This window comes from Trachypithecus francoisi, unplaced genomic scaffold, assembly GCF_009764315.1.
Source record: "Trachypithecus francoisi isolate TF-2019V2 unplaced genomic scaffold, Tfra_2.0 Lachesis_group17, whole genome shotgun sequence".
NCBI lineage: Eukaryota > Metazoa > Chordata > Mammalia > Primates > Cercopithecidae > Trachypithecus > Trachypithecus francoisi.
This window is the reverse complement of record NW_022681462.1, coordinates 80,164,465-80,187,534: the sequence shown is the minus strand read 5'-3', so window position 1 is coordinate 80,187,534 and position 23,070 is coordinate 80,164,465. Positions and strand designations below refer to the sequence as shown.

At 40.1% G+C, this 23,070-nt stretch overlaps 1 protein-coding gene across 6 annotated transcripts in view; it reads left to right on the top strand.

Moving 5' to 3' along the window:
- BABAM2 (BRISC and BRCA1 A complex member 2) overlaps positions 1 to 23,070 on the top strand; it is a 460,841-nt gene that overhangs the window by 232,567 nt on the left and 205,204 nt on the right. For all 6 annotated transcript variants that reach the window (XR_004428422.1, XM_033176181.1, XM_033176177.1 and 3 more), the window contains one exon: positions 16,359 to 16,468. Coding sequence is in view for 5 of the 6 variants with exons in the window: in XM_033176181.1 (XP_033032072.1) it covers positions 16,359 to 16,468 (110 nt within the window). In the remaining variant the exon portion in view is untranslated. The remainder of the gene's footprint in view (positions 1 to 16,358; positions 16,469 to 23,070) is intronic.

The window sequence follows — 23,070 nt, the reverse complement described above, 5'->3', positions numbered from 1 at the left end:
GTATATACCTAGTAATGGGATGGTTGGGTCATATGGTATTTCTAGTTCTAGATCCTTGAGGAATCACCACACTGTCTTCCACAATGGTTGAACTAATTTACACTCCCACCAACAGTGTAAAAGTGTTCATATTTTCTCCACCTCCTTGCCAGCATCTGTTGTTTCCTGACTTTTTAATGATTGCCATTCTAACTGGTATGAGATGGTATCTTATTGTGGTTTTGATTTGCATTTCTCTAATGACCAGTGATGATGAGCTTTTTTCATATGTTTGTTGGCCACATAAATGTCTTCTTTTGAAAAGTGTCTGTTCATATCTTTTGCCCACTTTTTGATGGGGTTGTTTGTTTTTTTCTTGTAAATTTGCTTGAGTTCCTTGTAGATTCTGGATATTAGCCCTTTGTCAGATGGATAGATTGCAAAAATTTTCTCCCATTATGTAGTTTGTCTGTTCACTCTGATGATAGTTTCTTCTGCTGTGCAGAAGCTCTTTAGTTTAATTAGATCCCATTTGTCAAATTTGTCTTTTGGTGCAATTGCTTTTGGCGCTTTAGTCATGAAGTCTTTGTCCATGCCTATGTCCTGAATGGTATTGCCCAGGGTTTCTTCTAGGGTTTTTATGGTTTTAGATGTTACATTTAAATCTTTACTGCATCTTGAGTTAATTTTTGTATAAGGTGTAAGAAAGGGTCCAGTTTCAGTTTTCTGCATAAGGATAGCCAGTTTTCCCAACACCATGCAATAGGGAATCTTTTCCCAATTGCTTGTTTTTGTCAGGTTTGTCAAAGATCAGATGGTTGTAGATGTGTGGTGTTATTTCTGAGACCTCTGTTCTGTTCCATTGGTCTATATATCTATTTTGGTACCAGTACCATGCTGTTTTGGTTACTGTAGCCTTGTAATGTCATTTGAAGTCAGGTAGCATGATGCCTCCAGCTTTGTTCCTTTTGCTTAGGATTGTCTTGGCTATACAGGCTCTTTTTTGGTTCCATATGAAATTTAAAGTAGTTTTTTCTAATTCTGTGAAGAAAGTCAATTGTAGCTTGATGGGAATAGCATTGAATCTATAAATTACTTTGGGCAGTAGGGCCATTTTTACGATACTGATACTTCCTATCCATGAGCATGGAATGTTTTTCCATTTGTTTGTGTCCTCTCTTATTTCCTTGAGCAGTGGTTTGTAGTTCTCCTTGAAGGGATCCTTCACATCCCTTGTAAGTTGTATTCCTAGGTATTTTATTCTCTTTGTAGCAGTTGTGAATGGGAGTTCACTCATGATTTGACTCTCTGTTTGCTTACTATTGGTGTATAGGAATGCTTGTGATTTTTGCATGCAATAAACTGGGTATTGATGGAATGTATTTCAAAATAATAAGAGCTGTTTATGATAAACTCACAGCCAATATCACACTGAATGGGCAGAAGCTGGAAGCATTCCCTTTGAAAACTGGCACAAGACAAGGATGCACTCTCTCACCACTTCTATTCAACATAGTAATGAAAGTTCTGGCCAGGGCAGTCAGGCAAGAAAAAGAAATAAAGGGTATTCAAACAGGAAGAGAGGAAGTCAAGTTACCTCTCTTTGCAGATGACATGATTGTATATTTAGAAAACCCCATTGTCGGCCGGGCGCAGTGGCTCAAGCCTGTAATCCCAGCACTTTGGGAGGCCGAGACGGGCGGATCACGAGGTCAGGAGATCGAGACCATCCTGGCTAACCCGGTGAAACCCTGTCTCTACTAAAAAATACAAAAAACTAGCCGGGCGAGGTGGTGGGCGCCTGTAGTCCCAGCTGCTTGGGAGGCTGAGGCAGGAGAATGGCGTAAACCCGGGAGGCGGAGCTTGCAGTGAGCGGAGATCCGGCCACTGCACTCCAGCCTGGGTGACAGAGCAAGACTCCGTCTCAAAAAAAAAAAAAAAGAAAGAAAGAAAACCCCATTGTTTCAGCCCCAAAACTCCTTCAGCTGATAAGCGACTCTAGCAAAGTCTCAGGATACTCTCTGGCTTTCTTTATCTCTTTTCTTTTAAAAGCATAATGTCAGAAAAGAGTCTAACGAATTCTTTCTCGATACATAGAAACAACTGAGGAGTTCTTCATCCTTTCCTCATAGGACTCTTGATAATTAATCATGTATTACCTTTTAGGATCTCCTATTGAAGAAGAAGGAAGAAACTTCTCTCATTTTCGTGTGTTTATATTAACCTCTTTGAGGGGTGAGACTGATTCTTACAATCCTTTTGTTTGTCTTTATTGTGCTTGCCTTACACATGGTTGGCAAATCATGAGTGTTGACTCAGTGAACACCATATAATGTGTTGTTTAGAAGTTTATTAGCTTCCGTTTTAGGAGATCAGATTATGGTTAGACATGGCAAAAAGATTGCTCTTGTTTTTCTGCACTCTAGGGTTTGATCATTCAATTAAGTGTACAGATCCAAAGTTTCTCCTATTCCAGGGCATGATCTAAACCTGGGGAGAAATGGCCTATTCTGCCCAAACTTATACCAACTGGCTTACATTGGAAAGTCAATTTAGTAATTTCAATAGATTTCTGTTGTGTCTACTAAGGATGTCTGCTTTTGAAACCCAGTTTTGAAACAGTGATTTACTGGCAAACATATGTGGTCTTTCATATACACATGCATACATTTGTTTATCAGATATTTATTGGGAGCCTATTTTTGTGGTAAGCACCATACTAGACACTGAATACAAAATATGAAACAAATACAAAATGAATGTATTAATTCATTTTGTATGCAAAAATGAATGAAACACAGTCATTGCTCTTAAGGAACCCAATCAGATAAATGATAACACTTATGTAAATAACTTTAAAACACACACGGCCGGGCGCGGTGGCTCAAGCCTGTAATCCCAGCACTTTGGGAGGCCGAGACCGGCGGATCACGAGGTCAGGAGATCGAGACCATCCTGGCTAACATGGTGAAACCCCGTCTCTACTAAAAATACAAAAAACTAGCCGGGCGAGGTGGCGGGCGCCTGTAGTCCCAGCTACTCGGGAGGCTGAGGCAGGAGAATGGCGTGAACCCGGGAGGCGGAGCTTGCAGCACTCCAGTCTGGGCGACAGAGCGAGACTCCGCCTCAAAAAAAAAAAAAAAAAAAAAAAAAACACACACACACACAAACCAATCAAATACTATCATATTTGGGTGTACCTAAAAACCTGAAGGATTTTAAAGGAGAGACCATTACATGAGCTGGTAGGATCAAGGAAGTCTTGACTTCTAAATTGAACTTAAAAAAGTAGGTCCACAGTAATCCCAGCACTTTGGGAGGCCGAGGCAGGCGGATCACGAGGTCAGGAGATTGAGACCATCCTGGCTAACACGGTGAAACCCCATCTCTACTAAAAATACAAAAAATTAGCTGGGTGTGGTGGCGGGTGCCTATAATCCCAGCTACTTGGGAGGCTGAGGCAGGAGAATGGCGTGAACCTGGGAGGCAGAGCTTACAGTGAGCCGAGATCGTTCCACTGCACTCCAGCCTGGTGGACACAGCAAGACTCATCTCAAAAAAATAAAAAATAAAAATAAATAGATAAATTGAAAAATAAGAATAGGTCCAATTTGGAGATTTGGGGTTGGGGGATGTAGGCCTGGGAGAAGGCATCCAGGATTGAGTGGCAGAGCAGAGACCTGATGGAGTGATGACTTGGAGTATGGGAACCTGCAGTAGTTACGGTGTATCAACAGGGTGGCAGAAAAATGAAATTGGGAGGCTGGGCATGGTGGCTCTTGACTGTAATCCCAGCACTTTGGGAGGCCGAGGCAGGCGGATCACCTGAGGTTAAGAGTTTGAGACCAGCCTGACCAACATGGAGAAACCCTGTCTCTACTAAAAATACAAAAATAAGCTGGGCGTGGTGGTGCATGCCTGTAATCCCAGTTACTTGGGAGGCTGAGGCAGGAGAATCGCTTGAACCTGGGAGGCGGAGGTTGCAGTGAGCTGAGATCACACCATTGCACTCCAGCCTGGGTGACAAGAGTGAAACTCCGTCTCAAAAAAAAAAAAAAGAAAGAAAGAAATTGGGAAGACACCTTGGAGGAGCTTAAATGTCAGGCTACTGTAGATGGAGGAGGGCTTTTGAGGCTGGGAGAAAGATATGGCATTTACACTGGTTCTCAGAGCTCCTTTTCTATACAGGGCCTTCCCATAGACAGTTCCAGGGGAATATGGCTCCAGGCCTCTCTTTTTCAACTCTAAGCTGCCCTTTAGGTTCTACAGATAACAATATGCAAATCAAAAGACCTCTGATCACGTCACGGGGAGAGTCTCTAGTGGGCTCCATTCTCTACCACTTGTGGTTTGTGATGGTCTCCAGCTAATGAGCATGTGGTGCCAGGTATCTGAAATAACTTGGAAATAACCAATTGCTTAGTTGCCATGGGCACAGACAATCTGAGCCAAGTGACCTGCTGGCTGGGTGGGTGGGAACAAAGGTGTTATTAGTTTCTAGGGTGGCTTTCCCTTCTGTCTTCACCCACAGAACCACCTGGGAAGAATCTCTAAACTCCAGAATTCAAAGCAACCTGGAGAGGAGAGAACAGGGTGTAGCTTTAATAGCAGGAAGAATAGTATGGTTTTGAAAAGGATATCAGACCAAGAATCTGAACGAAATAAGGGAAGTGAAACTAACTTATTGAGCACCTTCCTCATGCCTGGATCTTGCTGGGCACTTCCACATACATTTGCAAAAGCTGTGTAAACCTTTTGCTTCTCCAAATGCCCACATTTAGCATGTCATATGGAAAAAAATGAAAGCATGTAACCTCTTTGACAAAAATTTTGTCTGTAGCTAGAAGATCATCGTATTTGTGTAGTTGTTAAGTTGCATGATAAACTTGCAGAATATTTCATGTATTCAAATGGCATACTACTATGGGTTTTCTGCCTCTAGCATTGGCACCTCTGATACCTTTTCCTTCATCGATTGAAGAGGAGCAGTGAGTGCAAGGTGTTCTAAGGCCCAGGATGTGTTACGGTGTTGTTTTAAGTTCACCAAGATGAAAGGCAGCAAGTCCAGAGAACTAGCCTAGCTATAGCCAGAGCCTGGTGCTGCAGGCAGATTGCTCTAGCAAAGCTTTCCTCTGGCACATGAGGAGGCATGCAGCTTATCTGTGTCCTCAGAGTCCTTTGAGGTTCTGATGAAGGCCCAGCATTCCATAGTGTGTAGTAAGTATTCAAATAACCCACAGATGAGAGCCCTTTTTAGCACTTAATTTTGTAGATTTTGATTTGCCGTGATATCATCTGTGTTCGTTTAATAATTTACCAGAGAAAATGCTGGTTATAAGTGAAGGAAAACCACTTCAAACCAGCTTAGGCATATAGTGCAGTTTATTAGCTTTCCAAAGCTAGGAGCAGATTGAATAGTCACACCACAGTAAGAGCAGGGACACAGCTGCACCAAGACCCACAGGAACTAAGGGTGTGGACGCTGCCTGGACTTTGTCCTCTATTGACTGCACTTCTCCCAGCAGGTTGGCTTTATTCTGTCCCACCACAGCCTGGTTTCTTCTATATATGGGAAATATGGCAGCTCACCATTTCTTCTGCATCTGCAGAGACTGACCTACATTTAGTCACAAATCTTGAAGAAAGGACCAGCCTTTACCTAGACCCATCAGCTGTTCCCAGGGATTAGGGCAGGCAGCTCTTTGAGGGGCTCTATGAATTGTGGCCTGGGGGTGGGGCCTAGAAGAGAGAGGAGCTTCCTGAGAGAGGAGAGGGTGTCAGGCAAGCAATATCACAGATGTCCACTATATCAACTGCCACTTTAAATCTTTCTATCCATTAAAAGAGCAATCTAAACGATTTAGGTGAATACCTCTTCTACCTTTTCTTTAAGTTATGGAGACATATTAAGGATGTGGTAAATGGTATTAATGTCTGTTTCATATGTGCTTAAATAAAAACTCAATATTGTTTGAACTTGTTTTGTTGGGCTCTTGGATTAAAGTCTGGCACAAGGTTTTTATCAGTAGGAATGCATAACGTCACAACTCAGAGAAACTCAAAGATGTAGTTCAATATGATTTGTAAAACAGTTGCAAAAATTGTAAATAGTGCTGCAATAAACCTACATTTGCATGTGTCTTTATAGTAGAATGATATGTATTCCTTTGGGTATATACCCAGTAATGGGATTACTGGGTCAAATGGTATCTCTGGTTCCAGATCCTTGAGGAATTGCCATGCTGTCTTCCACAATGGTTGAACTAATTTACATTCCCACCAACAGTGTAAAGCATTCCTATTTCTCCACAACCTCACCAGCATCTGTTGTTTCCTGACTTCTTAATAATCGCCATTCTGACTGGCATGAGGTGGTAACTCATTGTGGTTTTTGATTTGCATTTCCCTGATGACCAGTGATAGTAGTGAGCTCTTTTTCATATGTTTGTTGGCCACATAAATGCCTTCTTTTGAGAAATGTCTGTTCATATCCTTTGCCCACTTTTTGATAGGGTTGCTTGTTTTTTTCTTGTAAATATGTTTAAGTTCCTTGTAAATTCTGGATATTAGCCCTTTGTCAGATAGGTAGATTTCAAAAATTTTCTCCCATTCTGTAGGTTACCAGTTCACTCTGATAATACTTTCTTTTGCTGTGTAGAGAAGCTCTTTAGTTTAATTAGATCCCATTTGTCAATTTTGGCTTTTGTTGCAATTGCTTTTGCATTTTTGTCATGAAGCCTTCGCCCATATGTCCTGAATGGTATTGTCTAGGTTTTCTTCTTGGGTTTTTATGGTTTTGGGTTTTACATTTAAGTTGTTAATCCATCTTGAGTTAATTTTTGTATAAGGTGTAAGGAAGGGGTCCCGTTTCAGTTTTATGCATATGGCTAGCCTGTTTTCCCAGCACCATACTGAATAGGAGATCCTTTCTCCATTACGTGTTTTTGTCAGGTTTGTTGAAGACCAAATGGTTGTAGATGTGTGGTGTTATTTCAGAGGTCTCTGTTCTGCTCCACTGGTTTATATGTCTGTTTTGGTACCAGTACTATGCTGTTTTGGTTGCTGTAGCCTTGTAGTATAGTTTGAAGTCAGGTAGTGTGATGCCTCCAGCTTTGTTCTTTTTGCTTAGGATTGTCTTGGCAAAAACTGATACTTTAAGTAAGCCCAGAGGAAGCATATCAAACTCATTAAGAGCACACTTAGGGCAGCAGGGGAAACTCCACACTCCAGATTCTTTCTCTAAAAACTTTTATGAGTAGAGAAGTTGGCAGAAGCTAGGAAGCATCATTTGCTTCCAGTGAGCACCTGGCTATACTACAAAGGCTTCCCCTCACCCAACCTCTCTGGCCTCCAGAGTAGGGGCTCCATTTCACACATCTTTTAGATTAATGATGTGACTATTCAAAAGCTGATGATTCTCAAGGCTGTGTCTTTTGGGTATAATAACTGACGGGACGATATTTGACCAACAAAATATTGATCATCATTATTTTAAAAGAGCCAGGATTTTCCTCCCTAAAGTTTGTTTGTATGATGTGTGTTTAATTTAGCTTTATAAACAGTAGCTATAACCAATATAGTAAGGATAAGTACAGCTTCACAAGCATATTCCTGCATAAATAAGAGCAGTGAAATCATCTTTGTTAACGAAAATAATAAGCAAGATAGATTTTTTTTAAAAAAACTTACCCTATTCTGTATCATGACATCTAGTAGTAATGAGCTCAAGATGTCACTTTTGGAAGACATGGGCAGGTGGTAGCAGCTCTGTCCTGGTGTCCTGGGTTCACCCTGTAAGAAATAGCTATTTCAAGAACATTGCAGTTATCCTTTCCTGACCTGACAATCAGTGCTTCTTATTTTCACTGAATATAGTTAGTTAATCATAGAATGGCCCTAACTGTACATTATTGCAGGAAGGTTGATATTACCACCTTAGAATGCCATGGTCCTCACTGATGTCCTCAGAGAAGCCATTCTCCTTCCTTAATTAACTGAGTCTATGTAAAGATGTCAGGTGAATGCATTTAATTTGGCACAGTGACTTCTATAGCCTTTAGTCTTTATACATTTGTTAATTTTAATCTCTTGCTCTGTACTTTCTAAAAGCAGACATTAAAACACATAAAGCATATACTTTTAACCTATTTTGAATATCCACTGTGTGCCTGGTGCAGACAAGATCGTTTTTTATACATTTCTTTGAGCACTGGTGCTGAGTCTCTTCTTTGTGTCCAATAGCATACTAGACAATATAATATCAGGATTAAGAGTCTAGGGTCTGAGTCAGCATACATAGGTTCAAAACTCATCTTCACCATTTAATCTCTCTGAGCCTCAGTTTCTTCATCTGCAAGTGAAAAGAGTTTCTACCTTACACAGTTGTTACAAAGATTAGAGATAATGCATATACAGCTGGAAGCCAATGGCTATTGAGTAAACACTGAATAAATGTTAGCTGATATTACTGGGCCTAGTAGGAAGAAGGAGATCTCTACCCTGCCCTCGAGAAATTCACAATCTATTTGGAATATAAAACATATATTGCTGAAACAGCATGAGGAATTCATGAAGCAACATGGGGAAAACTACCGAGGGAGGACATAGATCAGATTGAAATTGAAAGGAATCTTAATGGAGCAAGGGAATTTACAATCAGAGTTAAACTTAAAGCCACACCAATTAAGAAAAGAAGGAGAGAAAGAGCTTTTTAAGAAGGGGAATGGCAAATGCAGAGATGTTAGTCAAGTTCTGCTAATGTATAAAGAGTGGCCCATTTTATCTGGACTAGGTGAGGAGAATATTTTTACTCCCATTTTCATTTGGAGGAACCAAATCAGAAGTAACTCTACTAAATGCTGCCTTCATAAGGGATATCAAAATATCAAGATAATTTTTAACCGAGAACTCAGTATTTGATGGAGATAGGCTGTAACTAGGCTTTTGGAACCCCCAATCCAGTGCTGCTACATCCTTCTTCATGGAATAAAGCCCCAGGTTTAGCCACAGGGGACCCATTTATTGCTTTTCCTCATCTGTTTGGCTCAACTGTATTCCCTTACTTTTGGATTTGTTTTACTTTCTGACTATACTGCTTTCCCTGGCATGTGTACATTTCCCAGTATATTTATGAAGAGGAAATAACCTAATTACTGAAATGACCAGTATCATTATGAGACAGAGACCTCTCAGCAGTGGGACCAAGGTCTTACATATATCACTTTCCTTCTTCTTAACTATCTCTTCTGCTTAGATTTTATTTCATTCCTGCCATATTCCTATCATAACCCATTGTGATGTCTTTATGCCAGTAGAACCCAAATTCAAATTTTGGCTGGGGCTGCATATGCTGATATATAATGTAGCAAGTCAAGAGCACTTTTTATCTTCAGTCTCTGTGAAGTAATGAAAGGCCACTGCTGATTCTCCATAAAGCCAACTTTGAACACCCTTTTAAACTTTCATTTCCTCCTCATTCCTTATGTTCTTTCCCTGCTTTAACTTTCTCTGTAACATTTGTAACATACTATATGTTTTATTTATTTTGTTAAATGCTTGAATGAATGGTAGTACCCTAAGAGAGTCTTATTCTCTCCCACTTGAAAAAACATCATTTAAAATATCTAAATTTATGTAATTTGATGGATATCAGAGCTTCTAAAATACTAACCTCACTGTGTATATTTTAAAATAGGATTCTGTTTTGCAAATTGCATATAGTTTGTCAAAAACTCATAACTTGACCGGGTGCAGTGGCTCATGCCTGTAATCCCAGCACTTTCGGAGGCCGAGGTGGGTAGATTACGAGATCAGGGGATCGAGACCATCCTGGCTAACACGGTGAAACCCCCGTATCTAATAAAAATACAAAAAAATTAGTTGGGTGTGGTGGCAGGCACCTGTAGTCCCAGCTACTTGGGAGGCTGGGGCAGGAGAATGGCATGAACTCGGGAGGTGGAGCTTGCAGTGAGCTGAGATCACGCCACTGCACTCCAGCCTGGGTGACAGAGTAGGCGACAAAATTCATAACTTTTTTGTGATGAAGTAGTTACCTAGACCTAGTTTTTGGTTACTTGAGGAATTACACTTAATTCTGAGTCTAGTTTAATACCATTTTAAAATGGTGCTTACTTAGGTGGGTGTGGTAGTTCATGCCTGTAGTCTCAGCTACTTGGGAGGCTGAGGCAGGAGGATCACTTGAGCCCAGGAGTTCAAGGCCAATAAACTAATAAACACAGAAGCACTTACTTGATTTTTGACATACTATGTAATAGCTTCTGTATAGCCATTTATACCCCCTGAGTGGTTTTGCTAGTAACAGTTATAACTTTATTGTAAGCCTTTTTGAATTGAGAAATACAATGACTTTTTTACTGTCCTGTTACGTGACCTGTGATTTGCAGTATTTCTGGTTCAGCTAATGTCTTTCAGCAATTAGTTAATTGGTAGTTTGTACCTATATTGACACTAATGTTCTCAACATATAGGGACTTGTTTAATGACTGCTATCGTTACCTGTGATAATTAGCATATCAAAGGAGTAGAGCATAATGATAAATTGTACTTGGTTTACTTTCATTTCCAAGGCTAATTGTTGTTGTTTTCTACACTCTTTTGATATTTGCGAAGAGCCTCAATTGAGAATAGTTATATAAATGAACCATTATAATCTAACCAGAAGTATTTTCACTTATTCATGGGTGTATCCTTGGTAATACATAGTTCGGACTTGAGTTTTTTTTGTTGTTGTTGTTTTTGTTTTTTAATAAAATCTTTAGTAAGCATAGACTTCAGGAATTAAAGAAATAAATACTGAGAATCTTCCCTATTGAGAGCATTTTCCACTTAACTCCGTCATTTATAACATCCGTCCTGGAACCCAAATATTCCTCTGTTTAGAAAAGCTAGTTCGGTGGTTTATTTCATTCATTTACTCATTCTTTTAGTTATCTCTGCATTAATTCTGTTTTTTCCACCAGTTGCTCTGTATGTACTATGTTCCAGACACTGGGGATGCAAAAATGAACAGGAAAATCTCCCAGCCTGCCAGGAGCTCACCTATAGTGACTATTCATTATAAGCCATAGGAACTCCTTTTAGCTTTAATCAGGTGCTGAGCCAGACCCACTGTTACATCTCACCAGAGTATCATGCCCATTATTACTTCACTGTATGTGTGTCAGTGCCTGGCAGACTTTTATAAAGTGGGAAGCAATATTCTTCTTTAGCTTTATCAAATTCGGTATCTTTCCTCCCATTTTACTCTTTTGCAGTTTCAAATGATGCAGATAGAGAGCCCTGAAAATGTATACTTGTACGTTTTTAAATGTCCCCTACTTTGCTGTAACCACCCCCTGTTTTCCAAATGCTGCCATTAGTGGTTACAGTAATCATCCGTAATGTTAGCTTCTCAGAACTATGGTACAGGAGCTTCTTTTCTAATTTCCCAGATGGGAGGGAACACGTGTACATGCTTGTTAAAGTTGCAGAAACTAGAAACAGCACTGCGTGGATTTGTATTTTTGGAATTCTATGGGCTTGTTTAAGCACTCAAATTCAAACTTAGATATCCATTAGGAATCAAATACCATTTCAGGGAAATCGCATGTGCCATACCAACAGGAATAAAACATATACAACGAACTCCTGGAAATAACTAGTTTCATATTCAGACTCATGTTTTATGTACTTTTTTCAGGATGACAGATGATAAGTGTTGATTATATAAACCAGGGTCATTCCGTTTGTTTGGAGGATTGTCTCTAAGCATTTCCGCTCTTTATTGAAATAGTAGTGAAATTGAAAGTTTAAAAGTCAGAAAGGGAAATAATTATAAATTATCCATAGGCATATGGAATAAAGCCTCCAATTAAAAAGGATTTTGGTGGCCCCTGGTTCTTTGCAGTGTGTTTTTGCAAAGTTATGTGATTCATGATCATAGCCTCTAGCCGTGACCCTACATAAGAAATCTTAGTTATTGGGGAAAGGTTTCTGAAAGTAAATGTTATTTCTTTTTTAGTTGTCTTTTTTGACCAATCTAACTCACATAGGGCTACTTCTACACTTAGATCATAAAATGAATTCGTTCCTATGAATGTCTTCAAGCTCAGCTTTAGCCTTAGTTTTAGATGTTTGATGAGTTTTAAAGTCATATTATACAATTGAGTAGTTTCTGTTTGTTGCAGACCTTAAGTATTTTTTACAATTTTCTTTTTTCTTTTTTTTTTTTTTTTTTGAGATGGAGTCTTGCTCTATCACACAGGCTGGAGTGCAGTGGCACAATCTCGGCTCACTGCAAGCTCTGCCTCCCGGGTTCACGCCATTTTCCTGCCTCAGCCTCCCAAGTAGCTAGGACTACAGGCACACGCCACCATGCCTGGCTAATTTTTTTGTATTTTTAGTAGAGACGGGGTTTCACCGTGTTAGCCAGGATGGTCTCGATTTCCTGACCTCGTGATGCACCTGCCTCGGCCTCCCAAAGTGCTGGGATTACAGGCGTGAGCCACCGTGCCTGGCCATATTTTTTACAATTTTCATTCTCGTTTTACAGAAAGGAAAGTTCAAAGTTGAATACTCTATCATCTATAAAAGAGCAAGAAGTGATCAGAAAGCTCAGACTTCTGACCTGGGCTCTCCTTTTAAAGTCACTAGTTTTGGAGGACTTGATGTATTAACAAGGCCAGGAGCAGGGAGCCAGCATTTAGTTTCTAGGCATCATTGGTGACAAAAATATTTGTAAAGTAGGTTCCTGAAAAATCTCTAGGTGTAGAGAATAAAAGTTAGGGATGAACATTCATTTGTTCACTGATTTATTCATTCAGCTAACATTGAGTGGTTTCCATATGCCAGATACTGTGCTAAGATCCTGCTCTTACCCACTTATCCCCCTCCTCACCCAGTCAGAAACAGAACAGGACAAAACAAAACTATACTTCTTATATCATGCCACCTAAAAATATATTCCAGAGGTATTGCAAATCTACAATGTAAAAATAAAATTATAACAATATAAGATTAAAAACTAGAGAAGTAGTTACAGAACCTTAGAGTTATTGACCAGATTTAGCTCTGCAAAAATCTAAATTTTCTGTGATGGCAGAAGAGACCTCAAATGAAGTAAAAACTCAAAAAGAGAAAATAGTTTTAGCACATGTGACAGAAAAAGGTTAAGAAACCCAATGAGCAACAACAACAAAGACTAAGAACCTGAAAGCAAGATGGATAATGGATTTCACTAGGAAATTTACAAAAGAAATGTAGATGACCAGTAAATAAGTAAAAAGTTGCTCAGCCTCATTCATTGAATCTAAGTGGAGATAGCATTTTCCAGATGTTAAAAAGAGTGGTAACAGCCAGTGTTATCCAGTGATTCAGGATGAGGGGAAGCAGGCTTATACAAAGTCACAGGTCCAAATGTGAATTGTTGCAATTTTTTTTTTAATTTTTTAAATTTGTTTGTATTTTTTTTTTTTTTTTGAGACAGAGTCTCGCTCTGTCAGCCAGGCTGGAGTGCAGTGGCACCATCTTGGCTCACTGCAGCTGCCTCCCAGGCTCAAGCAATTCTCCTGCCTCAGCCTCCCGAGTAGCTGGGATTACAGGCATGCGCCACCACACCTGGCTAATTTTTGTGTTTTTAGTAGAGACAGGGTTTACCATGTTGGCCAGGCTGGTCTCGAACTCCTGACCTCAGGTAATCCACCTACCTCAGCCTCCCAAAGTGCTGGGAGGGATTACAGGCATGAGCCAGCGCGCCCAGCCTGTTGCAAAAGTTTTAGAAAATAATCTATCAAATTCTTTAGAAATGTAAAATGTTCATAACGTTTGACCCAACAAGCTCAGTTTTAGTTCTCTATTTAAAAATATGGCCGGGCGCAGTGGCTCAAGCCTGTAATCCCAGCACTTTGGGAGGCCGAGACGGGCGGATCACAAGGTCAGGAGATCGAGACCATCCTGGCTAACACAGTGAAACCCCATCTCTACTAAAAATCCAAAAAATTAGCCGGGCGAGGTGGTGGGCGCCTGTGGTCCCAGCTACTCGGGAGGCTGAGGCAAGAGAATGGCGTGAACCCGGGAGGCAGAGCTTGCAGTGAGCTGAGATCTGGCCACTGCACTCCAGCCTGGGCGACAGAGCGAGACTCCGTCTCAAAAAAAAATAATAAAAAATAAAAAAAAAAATTAAAATAAAAAAAATAAAAATACAAGTCCCACTACTAACAGATGTGCACACACACATGTACACACACTGACACACACATACACACACAAAAGAATATTTATTGCAGCACTATCAAGTGGCCAAGAATTGTGAACAACCTAAAGTTTGTTGCTAAGGAAATGGTTTAATAAAAAATAAATCCATGACATGGAATATTATGTGGCTATTTAAAAAGTAGTTGGTGGAGCGATATGATTCCATTAGGGGAAACAAAACAGGAGGTTAAAGAGCTGTTTATATGCAAATGTGTTGTGTATATGTTTTTTATGAGCATAAAGAAAGTAGTTTGAAGCTACCTACACGCACAGTTAATATTGGTTGCCTTGAAAAATGGGGGGCAAGGGAGGAGTGAAAGAGCTTTTTCTTTATAAACTTCTGTATGGTTTGACTTGGTAAGACAAGCCTAAATTTTGTAATCTAGAATTTTTTTAAAAAGAAAGAAAATGGAAAGGGAAGTGGCCAAAGAGATAGGAAAAGAACAGCAAGAAAAGAGAGTTTGGAGAGGCAAGTGGTTACCCATGTCAAATATTGTTTAGACATCAAGTAAGAAAAGAACAGAGAAGCATTTGGTGTATTTAGTGGTTACCCTTGGTGGGAACGGTCTTCATGAACTTGTGGGGTCAGTAGTAGGCTATTGTTGTGGGCTAACGGATAAGTGGAAGGGAAGGGAATAGAGAGTGGGTAGATAACTCTTCCAAGCAGTCTGTGAAGGGGAGGAGAGAGAGGAGAGAGAATCCAAGGAACTCTGTAGAGTTCAGCAAGATTCTTTCCTTTCCTTTAAAAATGTTTCTTTTTTAGGATGGGAGAGACTTGTGGTTCTTGTCCCTGTATATACATGTCACACTCATACATCTTATAGGCACAAGAGAATGCAGAGCAAGGAGACTGAAGGTTCTGGAGTTGAGCAGGATGAGTGATGGCCAACTTCCCAGGATGAAAGAAAAGAAAGGGTGGCCTGACAGACAAAAGACATTGTATCTGAGGTTGAAGATACAATGGCAAACTCATGAGTAGTGAGTCTTAAAGTCTAGGTGTGACCCCTCCCTCTCTTGCTGCTGGTGTGGCTGCTGAAACCTCCTGAGGACCTATGAACTGATCCAGAAATATAGGTCCATTCTTACCAGTCTCTATGAGTGAAAGATGTTAAGTGTTTAACACATATTAAGTGTTGAGTAATTAATTGTTTAAAATTTATATATTTGACTTGGAGCCACTACCAACCAAAAATAAATTAAGAGTTATTAAAATTTGGTATTCACAAATTAAAATCAGTGTGTGCTACGAGATTTATTTTAATTCAGTATTTTATTCAGAAGTCTGGCAGACACTTGGTGCTTGGCAATAATCATAAAGCACATGCACATAGTTGTAAATTCCACAATTTTGCTTCAGGACACTTCATCAGTGTATCATCAGCATTGGCCTGAGTTGGTTATAATATTCAGTTCCTGCTATTCTTGCTTTTTAATTATAAATTACAGTAAGTTTAGTTTTATCATGATCAGTTTAGCTTATTGTGTGTTATTTGGTTAACCTCACAATGTTTATTGGTACATACTTGGATCAACAATGTTTTGTCTTATAGTGTTCTTATAACTAGACTTTTAAATATCTATGTCTTGTGGTTCGCATGTGAATCATCCATTATTATTTTGCCAAAGTAGATGTGTACCTAACCCCCTTGTCATTTGCTTGTATGGTGATACTCTTCATGGTGATATGTTTCCTGGGAATTTTTGCTATTTAAATAACTTACAACATATTGTCAAGGTAGGTGTAAGAAAATTACTGGATTTTTAATTTTTTTGATGTTTTAGGATATAAATTATGTTTATAGTAATATGTTTACTGCAACTTAATTATATTTTTGCTGAATTATTTGTTACCACCAGGTTCACTACTTGCCCCTTACCCCCGAATGTGGGAACAAGTGAGATAGGTGGAGGTCTTTCGCTTTGCTGTGGTGGGCTTTGCTCAGAAAGTTTAAAATCCATCCCTTTAGAGGAGTGGGTAGGTGTGTGGAAAGGATGTGCTAAGCAGCTAAGCTAAAGTGGAATAAGGGTAACTCACCGTCATGGCTTCAATGCCAATGGACTGTGAGCTTGTCACTAATAAGATGTTAGGAGAACAGGTGCTGATGTTGTGTTTTTACTTCTTGTTTAAGGATGTAAATGAAGACCCTGGAGAAGATGTGGCCCTCCTCTCTGTTAGTTTTGAGGACACTGAAGCCACCCAGGTGTACCCCAAGCTGTATTTGTCACCTCGAATTGAGCAGTAAGTGTCATTAACATTAGGTAGCCTGGTGCTACTTCTGGCTAACCAATATGTCTCATTCTTTCTTTTGCCACTCTTGAACTCTTACATTTATTTCTCTTCATTGACTTTTGTTTCCTTAAAAAATTCATCATATTAAGAGTTTCAATTGCAGAGTAAATGCAGTTAGTACTTGCCGCTACACCCTTTTGGCAACTGTTATTGTGCCTTTGGTAACATGAATACTGTACCTTTGTAGAGAGAAAAGAATAGACAGACTGAGTCCAAAATTGGGACTCCTTCCAGATGTTCCCTGGAGTTCGAATGGTTGTAGCCCACAGTGGGCTGCTAAACATCTTTAAAATATTTAGCAAAAACTGACTCAGAAGTTAGTAAAGCTCATATTAAAAATAGATAACTTAAAAAGATAACATGTTTTATTTTGCTGCATCGAAGTAACTGTGTATAATTTTACATAACATTCAGGCTACATGGCAGAAGTAGTTTGATATCGCATTTGTGTTCTAACCAAGTAACATTATTCATCAGTAATGAATTTTGTAAGGCCTGGATTCATGGTGTGCGTATTGTGGGTGAAATGCTTTAGTAGCTTATTCTACTTCAAAGGAAGCTGCGGTTCATTGAAAATGGATTATAAGCAGATTTGGTTGGGAACTTCTGACAGGACAGATTTTTCATCAGCAGAGAGAGTTTTTACAGACTCTGATTGAAATGTATTATTAAACTTCTCTGTGAGTCATTTAGTCACAGTTGACTGATTTCTGTCTGTGAGTAGATGTGGTCACTATCTAGCATTCTTGGTAAAAGCACTGAGCCATTTTTACGCCTTCCCACCTTAGTTGCTCTAATTTATAAATCATGGACACATCATCTTAAAAACCAGTATGACACAGCTGTTTATACTCAAGTATGGGAGCTTATGAACATCAATAATCTATAGGCATTCTCTTTTTTAATATATATATATCTGACACAGCACCTAGAACAGGATTTTACAGTAGCAGGCACTCATTGAATGTTTAATTTTTGTTTTGAGACAGCGTCTCACTCTGTCACTCAGGCTGGAGTGTAGTGGCATGCTTATGACCAGCCTCGACCTCCTGGACTCCAGTGATCCTCCTACCTCAGCCTCCCAAGTGACTAGGACTCCAGGCGCCACCATGCATGCCTAATTTTTTTATTTTTATTTTTGTAGAGACAGGGTCTCGCTATATTGCCCAGGCTAGTCTCAAACTCCTGGGCTCAAGTGATTCTCCTGCCTCGGCCTCCCAAAGAATGGTTTTTTTTGTTTTGTTTTGTTTTGTTTGTTTGTTTGTTTGTTTTGAGACAGAGTCTCACTCTGTCATCCAGGCTGGAGTGCAGTGGTGCAGTCTCAGCTCACTGCAACCTCCACCTTCTGGATTCAAGTGATTCTCGGATTTCAGCCTCCCCAGTAGCTGGGACTACAGGCACAAGCCACCACATCCAGCTAATTTTTTGTATTTTTAGTAGAGACAGAGTTTTACCATGTTGGCCAAGCTGGTCTTGAACTCCTGACCTCAAGTGATCTGCCCGCTTCGTCACCCCAAAGTGCTAGGATTACAGGCATGAGCCACAGTGCCTGGCCCCAAAGAGTCTTTTATTATTTTTTTAATTGAAAATACTGACCCATATTAGTAAGTGATCAGTGGATACCAGAGGCAGTAGGCATAAGGCACGGGCTCTGAGTCAAGCAGATCTGGTTTAAACCTGGTTCCTGCTGCTCACCAGCTAGCACAAAATGTAACTTCTCTGAGCTTGTTTCCTCAGTCATAAAATAGACATAATAACACCTATTTCGTAGTGTTGTTTTCAGGATTATATTAATACTGTTTATAAAGCATTAATCACAGTGCCTGGCACTATAGCAAACACTCAGCAAGTAATAGCCATGAATGTTATTATTATTGATCCAGTTCATAGGAGAAGAACAAGTGAGTGTTTAGCAGGGATAAGTTGGGGCAGAAAAAGAGAGGATGGGTAAATAAGGGAGCAAGTACCAGTTCTAGCGTAGCCACTCATTGTGTAACTAATGAGTTAAATTACAAAGGTGCTTTGGTGATGAGAAAAGAGTTAATGAAACAATCGCAAGATGTGGGCAATATGAATATATTAGTTAAGTTGCAGGCAATAGTTTGCCAGCTCAGAAAAACATTTGTTCCAGCAGCTAGGTTGTTTTTCTTGGAAGTTACTACACCTAATTTGCAAATAAACTTGCTAATAAAGTATTCTCACTCTAAAACTCTAAAATGTGTGAGAAATGATTAGGGAAAGGTATATTTTAAAAGTCATTTTTCCTGTCTCCAAAGTCCAGCTTTCTCATGTCCTTCCTCCCTTTTTTTTCCTTCTTCTTTTTTATGTTAAGAACTCTCCACAGCATACCCTTTTAGATCATTTTTCGGTTACTTCCCCTCATATACTGTTTCCTTCAGCCAGACCTGAGCGCTTGAAGTTTTCTTACATTGCCAGCACTCTCTTGCCTCTGTGCCTTTGCTAAAGCTGCTCCTTCCATGTCCAAGGCCCTTCTCTAACCCCTTCTTCCTGTTGAAATACTATACTTTTTCTAAGGCCTTATTCAAATGCCATCTCTACCAACCATTTTCCCTGAGGACAGTTAGTCTAGCCTTCCCCAGAGCTCTTTGTAACACTGAATTTATATTAATCTTATAATCTATATTTATATTATAATCTACCCATCATAGCTTTATTTAGTGATACAGATTATTTATAATCTTTTGCTGAATTGCAAGCTACAGGACAAGTCTTTTCTTTAATGCCTTGCATAAATGCAATACACAGTTATCAGTTGCCTAATTGGCAGTCTTCTAGGTGAATAAGCAGTTCTCACCAAAATATTGGAAAATGCCTCACTGAAAGGTCTTGTACTTTTTTCCTGCTTGATACAAATTCACTTGGTAGAACTACGTTTATAATACCAAAACAAACTACCAAACATTCTTATATCATTTTTTTTTTTTTTGAGACGGAGTCTCGCTCTGTCGCCCAGGCTGGAGTGCAGTGGTGTGATCTCTGCAAGCTCCACCTCCCGGGTTCACGCCATTCTCCTGCCTCAGCCTCCCGAGCAGCTGGGACTATAGGCACCTGCCACCATGCCTGGCTAATTTTTTGTATTTTTAGTAGAGACGGGGTTTCACCATGTTAGCCAGGATGGTCTCTATCTTCTGACCTCGTGATCCGCCCGCCTTGGCCTCCCAAAGTGCTGGGATTACAGGCGTGAGCCACCGCACCCGGCCACATTCTTATATCTTTAAGTAGAAGTTTTCAAAACGAGGTTTTAGAGAAAGATTAACATAAAAGAAATAAACTTGGGGTATGACTTCTATAAGGACTTAGATATTTGCTAAAGTTATTAATACTTTTGATTAATTCTTCCAGAGTTCAGAGCACAGAACAGACATAATGCCATTTCAAAAGGGCCATAGTCATGGGATAGTGTGCTAAGCTCTCATTTGTGTTCTGTGTTTTATACTATCTTGTCAACTCTTAGCTATCCAAGCATTGATTATAGACTCAGACTTGGAGAGTTCTTTCAAGAGTCATAGGAAAAGCATCCCATGTGGACCCGCCCAAAGCCGATGTCAAACTCTTGCCCCAGCTGAGGCTTGTACTCCTTTTGGCTTCTGCTATGGCTCTTTCTAGGAAGTCCCAAGCCCCATGCAGTACATTTGACAGGGAAAGGCTCAGGAGAGACCAATAGTCCTATCCACACTGGGTAAAAATTACCAAGAGAAGGCTTGCATTTCCACCATCTCCTCCATGGGCATAGAGAAATATCGTGTACCTGGGAGGAACCCCATTCCAGTCTGACTGTTCCTCTGTCCCAGCTTGTCCATGCAGTAGGCAAAGATATTATACTCACGTTAACTACTCCCAGCAATTGGAAAAGAAAAAGACTACTTTTGGGTCTTGTCATCCTATGTAGGAAAAAATATTGATTTGTTGTACCCTAAAAAGACTACAAATTAGACAAATGTGACAAAAGGGAACATCTGTCAGATTCGTTGGTAGAAGACTCCGAAATGTAAATGTGATCCCACTTCTGAATCTGTTTGCCCAGGGTCCTGGAATAGTTGTTTGGCGTCTCTGGCAGCCCTGCCGCACATGGCTGCATGCCCTTACAATGCTTAGATGCATATTGTTTACCGGTCTCCCACTGCGCATTTCTATGGCTTGCAGAGTAAATGCTTCTGAGAAGAACTTTGTGTTCTTGCACAAGGGACATTTATGAAATAAACATACTTCTGGCTCTATACATTTGTTTTCCAAGGAACCAAAACAGATCAGTTGAATTAGACATGAGTAAGTTCTGTTAATTTAAAAAAGAAAAAAGTCAGTGGTGAGCTATGCAAAAAAAAAAAAGAAGCTAGTAGTCAGTGATGCAAATTAGATTTTAGTTGAATATTAGAAAAGGGGAAAAAACAGTTTCTAAACCAGTTGCTTTTTTTTCTCCTGGCAGAAAAGCTGTGAGTTTTAAGGTTACATCATCACAGCTGGCGCGAAACACGCCCTACCTTTCCCTCTTCCCCAGACTGTTGGCAGTTGTGGTAGTGAAACCAAAGGTGAAACGGGCGTAAGAATCTGCATAGCACTCTTCCCCAAAAGGTATGGGCCCTTTTCTTGGCTTGAGCCACTTTGTGGGAGTGGTTTAAAGACAACCAGCTTCCTCATTCCCTGTGCTGTTCCCACTCGGTGCATAAAAAGAGGACTTCAGCCCTGAGGCAGACCAGGTGGCATCTTTCACAAGTACAGAATTTGTTTTTAGAACTTTTTGTTAAGTTACATCTGCCTTGGAAATGAGTACTCAAAACTTCCCAGCCCACAAACACTCACTATTATTGAGGCCTGTGTACCTGCAATATGCATGTTTGTTCTTTCAGGCAACAGAAACCCAATGAGAATCGACCACGTGTGAGGCCCTTTGCTAGGTGCTTCAGAGGCTGTCAGCATAAATGAAATGTGGCTCATCCCCTTAATTTCCTTATAGTAAGGGGATAAGAACAAATACGGCAAGTTGCGACTTGTGGTTTAATAGAAAAGGCATATTAATACATGGCATCAGAAGCCCCCTGTTCCTTCACTTACTGGCTGGCAATCTTGGCTTAAGTTAACATCTTTGAGCTTCATTTCATCTTCTGTGAAGAGGAATAAATCTAAGTTTCCGTTTCATCTACTCCAAGTCGGGAGGTAGATGAGAAAGACCCTATTGTTGTGCTTGGCCCATGGTTGATGCTTAGTTAGTGCTCCTTGAGAAAATACTTACTAAGTCCTATAAGAGGTCAAGAGAGTGGGAGATCACATTTCCATTTGACTTAATGGAGAAGGAGCTTTGGAAGATCATGGAAAGCCTGGCTTTTCTAGAGATTAAATATTCAGTACTGTAACAATAACAGATATGTATTTGTTTAGTACTTTAAAATATTCAAACTGCTTTTCACTTTACCATTCCATCTGATCCTCATGATAGTATGCCTATCGTGTGTTTTATAATACAGCTTTTTTCTTCTGTAAGTTGGAGTTTTTAGATCCTTCCTTGTCTCCTTCACTGCTTCTACTTCCTTTTTTCAACCCATTAAATTATGCTAAATTGTGCTTCCTGTGATAACATCTCTAGATACTTTTGTGGCATTGCCTGTTTGTGGATGACACCCAGATCCCCATTTCTAATCCCAGCTTTTCTCCCTGCTTACAGATCTGTTTCTCTAACCACTAGATAGACATGTCTATCTGTATGTTCAGGTGACACCTCAAATTCAAAGGGCCTGAAACTAAACTCATCATTCCTCCAATAAGGTAATGTTTCTTCTTTACAGCCTATTTTTATTCATGACACTCATGTCTTCTTGATGCCCAGGTGGTACATCTTAAAGGCATTGAACATACCTCATGCCCCTGTTAGCCAGCCGGTTGTTTTGGACTAAAAACCCACTCTCCACAATGTCTGTGAGTCTTCTTATTCCTACTGTCATTACCCAGTTCAGTCTTTCAGTTGCCGTGGGTCCTGAGGGGCTCTTAACTTCTAGTTTCTTCCGATTTCAGTTTATCCATGCGGAACTGTCACTGTCCTTCTGAAATAAATTCCAGTCCTGTAATGTCCTTGCTGAGAAGCTTCAATGCCTCTCTGTTGCCAAGCGAAGTAAATGCACAACTCTCCATCTGGCATTCAGAGTCTGTGATACAGTCCTGCTCACTTTTCCACTCTAGGCTGGACTCTACATGTATCCTGTTGTCCAGCCAAACTGAGAATTTTGTGATTTCCTGAACACACCTTGTGTTTTTTTCACTTCCATACCTTGCTCAGGCTACTCCTTAGACCAGAACATTGAATTTATTTACCTCCCCCGCAGGGTCTGTTAAAGTCCTGCTCATGTTCTTAGATCTTCTCAGTCACCGCCTCCTCCATGGAACTTTTCCTGACCACCACTGCCTGCCTCCACAATGGCACCACACTTTTTCCCTCTGTGTTTGTGCCTCCTTTGTCGTGTTGCCTCCCTGGACTCTAAACTCTTTAAGGCCTGGGTCTCTTTTCCATCAATTGAGGGCTGATGAGCCACAGCCCATCTCTG